This window comes from Ailuropoda melanoleuca, chromosome 12 (assembly GCF_002007445.2).
Source record: "Ailuropoda melanoleuca isolate Jingjing chromosome 12, ASM200744v2, whole genome shotgun sequence".
In the NCBI taxonomy this organism is placed as follows: domain Eukaryota; kingdom Metazoa; phylum Chordata; class Mammalia; order Carnivora; family Ursidae; genus Ailuropoda; species Ailuropoda melanoleuca.
Window position 1 is genome coordinate 73036052 of NC_048229.1, and position 12134 is coordinate 73048185.

A 12134-nucleotide genomic window follows, 5' to 3' on the forward strand; every position below is an offset into this window, starting at 1 on the left:
TATTTCCCTTCTGTAATGTTAAGAACAACCTATGAGTTAGTTAACAAAACTCCCAAAGGCTGTGGAAAAAAAAACCCAAAAAACTTGTGTTTTGATGGCAACAGGAAGTATCTGCATGTATCCAATCCAGGCCCATATGGTCTCGGGCCTCTGTGGGACTCAACTGTTCGGAATCTGTAGGAGTAAATTTGTTGTTAGGGGAGGGTGGGGAGTGGGGACCAGAGTGTCTTCTGCACACCTGAGAGGACGTGTCAGGTGTTCTCTTCCAAAAGGCCACACTCATCTGATACGTGCGATTTTATAAGATGGAGATTTGCTTAGGTTTCACTGGTTTTGATGTGGTTCAGTTCATGCTCTGAAAAAAAAAAGGTCTCTGATCCAAGAGTAGGTTCCTTAGCTGGGCAAATCTGGCCCGTGGAGGTGGCATTTTGAATCAGGTGACCTGTCTATTAAGGGCCATTTGCTGCTGGATCTTCTGAGGTGGCGCCGAGTCTTCAGTCTTGTTAATCCAAATGGATATAATTTCAATTTAGTTCACTGACTAAATCAACAACGGAAAAATTTTCCTTTTAACATTTCTCAGGTGAACACGTGACAGCCCATTTCATCCTAAGCTGCGTGGCGGCATCACACTGTGGCCAGACAAGGCGTGGCCAAGACGAAGGCAAGGCGGGCCTCGTAAGGAAGCTTCTGCCAAGCGGGAGACACACCGCAGGGAATGGGCCATATGCAAACATTTGTGTCCCCTGTTTGGGAAGGAGGCTTTGCAGCAGCTGATACAGACCCTGGAGTGGGTCGATCTCTGTGGTTACCTGTGTGGCTTTGGACACGTTGCTTCTAATCTCTGATACTAAGTGGGCTTCTCTGCAGATGGGGATAATAGTTGTCCCTGAAGCAGAGAGCTGGGTGGGGGTTAGACTATCACGCTTACAGAGCTCTCTGTGCGGTGCCTGACGGGTTGTAAGCTCGCAATACACGCTAGCCATTGTCACCCCTCAAACAGTCCCTGATGGCAACCTCTCGCTAGAAGAGCATGACGGTTTGGAGGACAGCGTCCTCTCGGGTGCCCTGTTCTCTTCCAGTGCCTCACATAACTTTGGTGGAAGTCGGTGTGTTCATTGATTAGCACCTACTTCACGACTGTCAATTGGATTACGGGAGCATGAAGCATGGAGGAAGGGGGTGACTTGGTGCCTGTGGTCGCGCTCCTGGGGAGCCCTTGAGCCTTGTTCCCCTGCACGCTGCCTGACTCCATGAACTAATGAAACACAGGGCACATGCTGGGGGCTTAAAAGATTGATCTCTGATGATGGGTAGGGAACTGATAACATTTGGGTGGCAGTTTGCTTTCGTTTGCCTCTCACATTGGGTATTTAAATTGTTTTTGAGGGACAGATGTGTACCAAGTATCTGGAGATGAGCTCCGAAACATGGCGTTGCGCTTACCCGGTAGAGTGGTTCCAAGACTCTTCTTTTGGGAGTGTTACTGGGAGACAGGGAAAGACAGGGCGTGGAGGCAGCTGCTGCCACCGGAGGCACGTGCGCTCAGTCCCTCGTGTCCACCGAGGCTGAGGCATCACCATGCTCTGGAGCCACTGGACAGGTGGCTGGTTCTGCACTGGGCAAGTGTGTGTTTGCCTAACGGACCCCAGGGGGTAAAAGGGAAAGCTTGGGGGGTTTGGAGATGCACCTGTGTTGCCTTCCTGCCATCACTGTCCCGGGAGTTCAGCACGGTAATCACCACCCACTTCCAAAAGGGCTCTTGTTCCCTGCCGTGGGGTTCCAAGCTCAGGCTAACTTCTGTGCTGTCTTTCTTGACACAGCCACTTTTGTTGAACTGACTCATTCAACATTTGCTGTGTGATGTCCTGGTATCAATATGTCTGTAGGAAAGCAATCTTAGAACATTTACTACTCTCGAGATCACTGCATATATAGATATTCCGTGACAGTGTGTCCCTATTTTTTTTTATGTCTCATAGTGAAACCTACCTTAAGACAGGAATATAGTCTTCCTTTTAAGTAAGCATGCATTTTAAAATAGAGGAGCTTGAAAACTGAACATTGTGTAGTGTGTGTCCTTATTAAAATGTAAGTTATATTAGAGTACTAACCAATGCATCACAAATATCAATATGTGGGTGGTTTTTTCTCTACCATCTATTGTTTATCAGAAACCTCGGTACCTTTTCCTTTAGAAGAGTCAATATTCATTTGTATGCCATGCTGACAGTTCCAAATTGATGGCCAGCAGTTATCAAATAAATGTTGATGAAAAGCGGCTACTTAACATTTCCATCCCAACAAAGGGTTTTGGAAGGATGGATAATTTAGATCTCAGGGCCTCAACTATAAATAAACAACTGCTTTTTAAATCCCACCTTTCTGTAGTTGCAGATTGTACTGCAAATCTGACAAATTATTTCTGAAAGAGAATGATGAACCCTTATTACCAAGATACTCTGAACTTAATCCCAAAAAAAGAATCATAGGTCATTCCGCATCCACTATAAAAGATTGATGGCACACTTCTCCTCTGGCAGCTCGCAAATGTTTGACTAGATCAGAAATGGCATTCCGGCATGATTAGAGATTCTGCTGGGCTTCCCAGAAATTCTCAGTCCCCACGTCATCCACGCCCTAACTAACTCACCCCGTGTCCCTCGGACGGAGCTGCGACACCCCAGTTCCCGGGGTTTGCAACGCTTGCAACCTACAGGCTTCCGATAAATTGTTCTTAAAGATTCATTTAGGGGAACCCGCAGCTCCAGCCGGTGTTTGTGTGTCAAGGTGCCACTATTATTTTATCACGATGACTCAGTGGAGCGGCGGTGACAATCAACAAGACATTGCTTCAGATATTTTATAGCAGAGTTGTTAACATTATTTCCTTTATACGGCTCTTTCATCTTCTCTGAATTATGTACCGATGCCCCAAAAAGTGGCATGAAAGTCATTCGATGGTGATTAAAGGGCTCTTTTAATTTTTTTTTTATCAGTTTAAAAATGTTTTATCTTGTATCAGCAATACCGGCTTATTTACTAATGAGATTTCCCTGATGTGGCTCTGTCTCCTTCTCGTGATAGGCAGACCAAAAAGCTGATGAGCCAAAAATTAGAACTTGTTATTAAACTGTCATCACATCTGATCCTATAAAGATGTCACTCAGAGGCTGCCGTGGGTACAGCTGAAAAGAGAATTCCCCAAGAAGCCAGGAGGGGAGCGGGCTTGGGACTGAAAGGTACCGCCACTACTCATGCGTCCAACCAGGGAGGACAGGAAGGAGGGCACCAGCCGAATGGAGCAAGAACACAGAGGCTGGCTTTGCCAGATGTATGCAGTTCCTCTTCGCGGTGGACGTGGTCTCTGCTTTCAGGGGCCCCTACGGCGCCACGTTCTTCTGCAAAGCCAGCGCCACCTGTGATGCCATTAAGATTGTGGATCAAAACCAGGTCTTGGTAAGAGATGGAGCTTTTCTAAAATTTATGGCTTCCAGCATGGTAGCCACACATTGGTTGACGTGAAAGGAGGTCAACGGCAATTGCTTTCAGAGTCCGTGGAGGGAAAAGGCATGCCCCAAGCTCCCTCGTCAACCTGATTCGGAATCAATAGAAGTGCAGAATTTCTTTGTGAAAAGATCATATTCCAACAGTGCAAGAGTGCAACGTGGTATCATTTTAGAAGGTCACGGTGGCAAGATATTACACTGAGTTTGGAAGCATTCCGCTTCTTGCTTTCCCCAGTGGCCTACTTTGATCTCTCAGGATTGGAGAGATCTGATCACTGTTGTGCTGTGCGAATGCCGAGATTATAAGCACTCAAGAGCAGGGGTGGGGAGCCTCGGTTTGGGGGATGAGCTGACCTTGGGAGCTGATGATGGCAAATCACCTGACCACTCTTTCTTTGGTGGTTTTGGCAGCTGCAAAGTAAAGTGGAACTCTAAGATATCCAGAATATTATGCAAAACACCATCTCCACCTGAACTCCGCTAAGAATCGAGGCCAAGATGATATTTGGCTTGAGTTACCGGGATGAGCATCTCAGTTCTTCAGTTTGTCTTTAGAGGCACTTTGCTTCCCTTCTTCCCCCACATGGGACACAGAAGAGTCGGATAAGCCGCTCGGAATTCTTTCGATAACTGTGCCAGGTGCTAAGCTAAGGGTTATTAGGAGTGATAATTCAGTGAGAGGGCATTTGGATGGCATGAGCTTATTTCCGTTACACGCGAGCCACACGAGTCAATCCAAAAAGAAATAGCTGAATCCCAGAAAGTAACCGGCTATTTGGGGCGTGGGCATGGTGAGGGGGTTGGGGAAGTTAAACACCAATTACTGTTTAATTAAATCAAAGTCACGTCGGGTGTTCAAATTCTGGACTAACGGACTTTCCAACCCAGTCAAGAAGCCAGTAATCATCAGAACTCAAGTCTGACGACATCCCACCCCCATACCACTCTACACCACTCCCCACAATCCTGTCGCTTGACTGTGTTTGACCATTTACTTTTCAGACTAATTCAATTACGACCATCGAAACTGACACTGAAGTCCTCCCCCACCAAACAAACAGGCAAAAAAACTCAAGTCGTCTGCTTTATAGCACTTTCCTAAACTTTTAACACCTAGAGATCCTGACTCTCAAAATGACCTCGGCACCCAGTGGTTCTAGAGCACAATCACAGGAAGCACAGATCAAACCACCTGGGGTGGGGGTGGTGAGTCTCCACGAAGCACTCTGCTTGGGCACAATGTCAACCTTGTAGGGGCAGGAAAAACAGTAAGCTTCGGGTGGGGACAGAAATGCATTTCCCTCACTGTCAAACGTCCTTAGTGTCTTCTCTAATGGCGACCTTACCCCCATTACCTTTTCCATCCTCTTCCGCCACCCCCCCATCAGCTGATAATTAGTTGGTGCAGCAAGGCCTTGATGCACATAAATAATCCTAAGATACCAGAGAAACTCTATTGGTTTTAAATTAGAGCCGTGCCTACCATGTCTCCCTGTGAACACCAGCCTATTATTTTTAATTATGGCTTGCAAAGCAAAGTGATTTCTTGCCCTCTTTACAGCATCCCTGACAGCATCGTGTCAGCCGGGATGATATGGTGCCCCGCCGGCACTCACATCCCTAGCCACAGCACCAACTGTTACTCAAAAGGTGAATCGAAAGTAATCAATCGCACTCATTGCAACTTACAATTTGAGGTGGGCCGGGAGGAACTGTACCCCCTTAGTCACTGTCCCATTGCAAATATGGGGTGAATACGACATTTCCAAAAGGTTTTCATAGGATCTGGATGAATTAATACACGTGTCGTGTGTCCACATGAGGCAGGTATGAATGGCAGGGAGTACGTGTGTATGTCTGTTTCAAACATTTTCACACAGCACTAAAAACTCTTCCCCTAGCAGCACCGTGGGCAAAAAACAAAAGAAAGATCAGGCACCAGTCCCTCTCTGGGTTTTCTATCCGATGGGCCATTATTAGAGCAGTTGGTTTAATTCAGACCAAAGGTTCTAGAATCATCTCAGTGTCAAATTACATCATGCATTGAGAAGTCAGTGGGTTGGATGAATTTGTTCTTGGGCGTTCAAAAGGATGCCATCCTTTTCTCTTTGCTCAGAAGAGACCTCTGATGTGACTGATATGCATATTTATTTTCTAAGCCTTTTCCTCTACGAGGTGTAAAAAGTGACACCAGCTTTACGAGCAGAGTTGATGAATTTGCTTTCCCAGGATGGTCACGTCATACCTTGTACAGTCACGTGCGGAGTTCAGTCCCTTGGCCATGCTGAGATCCAGGCGCATCCGATCCAGGCGGGGCGAGGCTTGCTAATTCCCAGACAGAATGAAGTCAGCTCATCGCCTCTTTATTTAAAAAAAAAAAAAAAAAAAAAAAAATTTTTTTTTTTTTTTTGGTCTTTCTTTGATTTCCAGCAACAAGGAGCTGCCACGACCGTCTACTGCGCTGCCGCTCCGGAGCTCGAGGGCCTGGGAGGGATGTACTTCAACAACTGCTGCCGCTGCGTGCCGTCCCCGGAAGCTCAGAGCGAAGACACGGCGCGGGCCCTGTGGGCGCTCAGCGAGAGGCTGATCCAGGAGGGAGCGGGCAGCCAGTCCGGCTAAGCACCGGAGCGCACACCCGCCCTGCGCCCCTGCGCCTGCGTAGCTGCTGCCGCTGGACCCCCACCAACGTACTACCCAGGGGCCTTCCGTGCCCCCCGACACAGATCCGCCGCGGTAAAGGGAGTAAGAGTAGTCAAAACAGAGTGAAAAAAATGTCAAGTACCGACGGGAAGCAGGGACGCGCAGGGCCAGGGGGCCAATCTCTTTTCCTGGGCTGGGCGAGGCTGGCGTCTCTTTCCTGGTGGTGGCCTCTTGGAAGGTGAAGGCTTAGCTGGTGTGCAGGTTCCTCATCTCCCTGTGGAAGCCCGAGCCACCCTGCCCCCCAGCCACCACCACAGCCACACGGTGGCCAGGAGCTGGCCTTCTTCTATTTAGGGAAGAAGAGGCGAGTGTTTGTTTATCCTTTCATTCGTCCTGACCAAGTCTGCATGGGTGCAGCAGTGACGGGGGGAGAGAGCTTTGGGACCCCTGTTCCAGCCAGCCAAGAGGGAGGTGACACTTAGAAATGGGTGGGATGGACAGAGCTGGTGGGTCACAAAAGGGCTGGCCCACCGACCCCCTTGCCAAAGCTGCCCAAAAATTTCTTGAAAGATTATTACAAAAAAATTTTGCAAATCATTCCCTAGACACCTTGGCAGGCAAGAAAGGAAGCATTGCGTCTGTGAGAATATACAGGATATTTTGGGGGCAGAGGATAAAAAAAGTTGTTCCCTTCATTCCTCACTTACAGTTTCAAGAAGCAACCTGATCGTGGAGGTTTCCAGCCTCCCAGTTATCCTGCTTGAGCGTTTCCGCTTCACCTTCCTCTCCTCCCGTCCTATGCTTAATAAAAGAACATGCTTGGATATTATCACCTGAAGTTCGCACTGTCTCTTTAAATGTTTGTTTCAGTTTTGTTTTTTGTTTTGTTTTGTTTTTTTAGAAAAGAAATTTAGAGGAAAAATAAAGCGCTTCTTGTAGATGCCAGGAAAACACCGCTCTTGTTTCTTCTCGGAGTTTGTTTTGTTTTTGTGCTTTGTGGCTGTCTGTGGGCCAAGTTGTCTCCCGCGATTAGCATGCCAGCATCATATTTTCTGTTGGAGAAAGAGAAAAAGGAAAATGACTATTGTCTAATTTCACCTTGAGAGGTTTTGTTATTACTTATAGTGGGTTCTTTCGGTCCTCAATGGTTTGCTGCCCCTGTAATTACCAAGTTCTTGGTGACCAGAGAATCTCTCTGTGCATCAGAATGGGGGCAGTTGGGGTCTCTTTCCAACTAACCCCTCTTCCCATTCCAGCAGGGATGTAAGGAAATCTGCTTAGGCCTGATAGAGAATGCTTTTGCTGAAATGCCAGGAAATACCAGGTGTGAGGTCAAAAATCATGCAAATACCCTGAACCAAGGCCACCACTTCTTTGATGGGTTAAACACATCCTTTCCAATAGGATGCATCATCTTAAGTTCTTTGGGCTGAGCAGAGAGGTGACTAACTCTAGCTAAGCTCTGGGCATTTGGTGAAGGTAGAAGTTAAGCCAGTGCAAAGAAGACATCAGAGTATCATCAGCCAAGGTAATATCTAAAATATCAAAGAGAACCAAGGGAGAATCTGCTGGCGGCCCACTGCACTGTCAAGGTCACTGTGCTGGTTCCCATAAGGATCCTGCATCAGGAGGGTAAGAATCGGCTTGGGGGAACCTGACAAGGAGAGGTGAGTATTCCCCCAAATCCAGAAGCTCTCTAAGTCCGACAAAGTCTGCATATAATCATTCACTCAGCAAGCATATACTCAGTGCTACATTGTGGAAGCCCAGCGTTTAGGGTGACTACCCACTTTTCCTGCTCTCTTTCAGTCTGTAGGCATCTTCACATTGTACAAGGTGAGCACGTGGACGCCATGAGCCTCACTCCTCTTTCTTTTAGCTTATCTACATCCAAGGCTGCTATTGCTCACCGGAAGTCAGGTGTGTGTGTGTGCGTGCATGCACGCGTGCAGTAAAGCGTCTGTAATACGTATGCACAGGTGACAGATACTGTAATTATATCATAGTGACCCGCCTCTCCCGTTACCACTGCTCCTAGATACTACTGTCAATCGTCTGCTACAGGCCAGTTGCTGGTCTAGGTCCGTCACACCCATTTTCTTATTTACGCTCACATGATGAATCTGGAGGTTTACGGAAACTATGGACAGCCCCCTAGCTGCTGAGTAGCTGAGTCCATATTTGAATCTAGGTCCATCACCTTCAGATCCATGCACCACATGCTACATCGTGCTGTTTAACCCGTAACCCATAGACCAGCAGTATATGCTCATTGAATTTATAAAATGAGCAAATTATTCACAAAGAAGATGATTTGGTTTTGTACCCAAGCATGGGACCTGGCTGTCCTCCCAGTGCCCAGCGCCGAGTATAACCTTTGCAAATTATTTCCTTACAAGCCGTTTATCCAGCACCAGCCCCCCATACCTTTCCTTTCATCCTGGTTATGAAGAGGTCTGCATCTGGCCTTGGTTCCCTAGGTTTAATTTCTAATGGACTCAGCGTCCAGAGTTCTCCACCACGGTGCAGGGCCTTTGGATCCACCCGGAACATGAAGAGAGAGCGGTTGCTCTATGTCATTTACTTTTGAGTGGCTTTCCCTCCCAAAGGCGGCCAATTTTCACTTCCAAGGCTGATTGAGGGAGACCCTTCTATCAATAGGAAACAAGAAATGGAAGCATCCCCAGCACAGACTAAAGCTGTGGCTTGTGGTTTTGCTGTTTAAAATGGGGTTATGGGTGGTTTTGTTTTGAACTTCAGTGAAGGAGGCCTGATGACTTTCATTAAGGTCAGCACTAGGCCAGAGAGCCTGCCTTGCACACTGGCTGCCCATTCTGGTCACCAGCAGGTACCATTTTTAGAAGTTTACAATGAAAAAGCTTCTAAAAGAGCAGTATTTCCCCGACGTGTTAACTCTTTGTGCCTTTCAACACATCCAAGCTAGTTTGGTTGAGTTCATTTTAGAATATGAAGGAACATCACAAAATATTTTCCACATGGTCCCTTAAAACACTGCTCTGAATTACGCCTCTTGATGAGTTAAGGTAAGAACACTAAAGGTAATTCTTAGAAAGGCTCCAAGACCACCATTCCAGCAGAGTTTCATCTTTGTTTATTACCTTTTAAATCTTTGTACTATTTGGTTTCCTGCCTCTCTTTTCCCTTTTTCCTCCTGCAAATTAACTTATTCCTCAGTTTTCAGCAATTTTAACAAATGCCAAATATATTGGATTGCCAGTGGGTCATCGTTTGGAAATTCATACGAGGGAGCACTTAGGTTATTTCTAGTTTTTGCTGCTAGAACTAATGGCTCACTTCACATCTTTATGCATACAGCTTGTTCCTCCTGTGAATTCACCTCCTCAGCACACATTTGTAGACATGAAACTATTGGGTCCAAGAGCTCTTATTTGGCTCTTACTGCATATTGCCTTCTGCTGTCTGGACGGGTTTACAACCAGCAGGACATACATGTTTCTGTTTTTTTACCACCTCATCCATATTGGGTGTTGCAATTTAGGGTTTTTTTTACATATATTTTTAAAGATTTTATTTATTTATTTGAGAGAGAGAACAGGAGCAGGGGGTGGGGTGGAGAGGGAGAGGGAGAAGCAGGCTCCCCACTGAGCAGGCCCCCCCCACCACCATGCAGGGCTCCATCCCAGGACCCTGAGATCATGACCTGAGCCGAAGACAGATGCTTAACCAACTGAGCCACCGAGGCGCCCCCTTTTACATATTTTAATCTCACGTTGTCATGATCTGTAACTATTTATATAAAATACCCCCAAGCAACCAGTCTCCTTATTTAAGGCAGAAGCACTTTGTCTTTCATTTTCCCACTGGACCAAGTTCACAATTTTTAATTAGAGTGGAAATTCCAGGTGAGTCTACATTCAGTTTGGGTAGAATAAAAAAAGCCGCCGCACTCGCACCTCTTTACCACGTTATTCAACCAACGAATGCCCTGACTTCCTCACAGTCACCAACAGAGACACTCCAGGGACCCCATCTGAACACCGGGTAAAGACCACAACTAAGCACGCAATGGAGCACAGGTTCATTCTGGCTTCCGCGTGTACCCCCCTCGCCGAGGGGCCGTGTGCTCTTATGAAATGCGCCACACCACTCAGGAAGATCGGCCCTCCTCGAAGCTGACCTGTGTACCAGGCCCGCCCCGCGGCATCTTGTGTGTGGGAGAAAAGCTGCTTTTAATTTTCCCAATAGATATATGCAAATAGAAGATCTCCATCACTCATTCAGATTAAAGAGGCTGTGCGCCTCCCCCTGCTTTCCTGACTCTATCGGATGTTCACGAGGAGCCCGTCCTTCTCCTTTGGAGTCATGACCATCGCTCCTTTGATGCTGGTCACCCCAGAGGAGATGATCCACTTTTATAAAGTCCCGGTTCCTGAGTGCTTACCAAGACGCGTGCAAAACGTTGAACTGAAAAGCCATTTTGTCCTTTTAAATCTCACTACTTTTGAATTAAATGTCACTGTCCCCTTTTCACCAACGAGAAGAACATGTGAATCCTGGGGCCACCACTTCCTGTGTGACGTTGTCCCAGAAATTTCACCTCACTGAGCCCATGCATCTCCAAACCACTCTGCGTCTGTGGTTTCTCTTGCCCCTCCGGCTTCATCCCTCCCCGCTCTACCTCCTACATTCAAACTCGTTTAGACTCGTCTAAACGGAACAACTGTGGTTTCCATTAGTAGTCTACCTGAAAATGGTTTGATTCTTTCTCTATATTCTTTAAATATGACTTATGAGATTGGTTGGGGGTGGGGAGGAAATCCTATCATTGTATTTAAATACAGTTGATCTCAGAAACAATTGCTGAATAATTTTCTTTAAACAATATATACTACTACTTTTATTAGAAATGAAAATTAAAACTCTTCACAGTGTAGGGATAGAGGGCACATACCTCAATATCATAAAAGCCATCTATGAAAAACCCACAGTGAATATCATTCTCAATGGGGAAAAACTGAGAGCTTTTCCCCTAAGGTCAGGAACACGGCAGGGATGTCCACTGTCACCACTGCTGTTCAACATAGTACTAGAAGTCCTAACCTCAGCAATCAGACAACAAAAAGAAATAAAAGGCATCCAAATCGGCAAAGAAGTGAAACTCTCACTCTTTGCAGATGATATGATACTTTATGTGGAAAACCCAAAAGACCCCCCCCAGAACTGCTAGAACTCATACAAGAATTCAGCAAAGTGGCAGGATACAAAATCAATGCACAGAAATCAGCTGCATTTCTATACACCAACAACAAGACAGAAGAAAGAGAAATTAAGGAGTCGATCCCATTTACAACTGCACCCAAAACCATAAGATACCTAGGAATAAATCTAACCAAAGAGGCAAAGGATCTGGACTCAGAAAACTATAGAACACTCATGAAAGAAATTGAGGAGGACACAAATAAATGGAAAAAGGTTCCATGCTCATGATTCAGAGGAAGAAATATTGTTAAAATGTCTGTGCTCCCTAGGCCAATCTATACATTCAAGGCAATCCCTATCAAAATACCATCAACTTTTTTCACAGAAATGGAACAAATAATCCTAAAATTTGTATGGAATCAGAAAAGACCCCAGATAGCCAGAGGATTGTTGAAAAAGAAAACCAAAGCTGGTGGCATCACAATTCCGGACTTCAAGCTGTATTACAGAGCTGTCATCATCAAGATGGTATGGAACTGGCACAAAGACACGTGGATCAATGGAACAGAATAGAGAACTTAGAAATGGACTTTCAACTCTATGGTCAAATAATCTTCAACAAAGCAGGAAAAAATATCCAATGGAAAACAAATTGTGTTGGGAAAATATGACAGCCACATGCAGAAGAATGAAACTGGACCATTTCCTTACACCATACACAAAAATAGACTCGAAATGGATGAAAGACCTAAATGTGAGACAGGAATCCATCAAAATCCTTGTGGAGAACACAGGCAACCTCTT

General features: G+C 46.0%; 1 protein-coding gene across 1 annotated transcript in view; it reads left to right on the forward strand.

The window, feature by feature from the left end:
- WWOX (WW domain containing oxidoreductase) overlaps window positions 1–6969 on the forward strand; it is a 1195262-nt gene extending 1188293 nt beyond the window's left edge. The window contains exon 9 of the mRNA XM_034637805.1: window positions 5940–6969. Within this exon, the coding sequence (XP_034493696.1) occupies window positions 5940–6128 (189 nt within the window). The 3' untranslated portion in view covers window positions 6129–6969. The remainder of the gene's footprint in view (window positions 1–5939) is intronic.
- Window positions 6970–12134: the final 5165 nt, after the last annotated feature.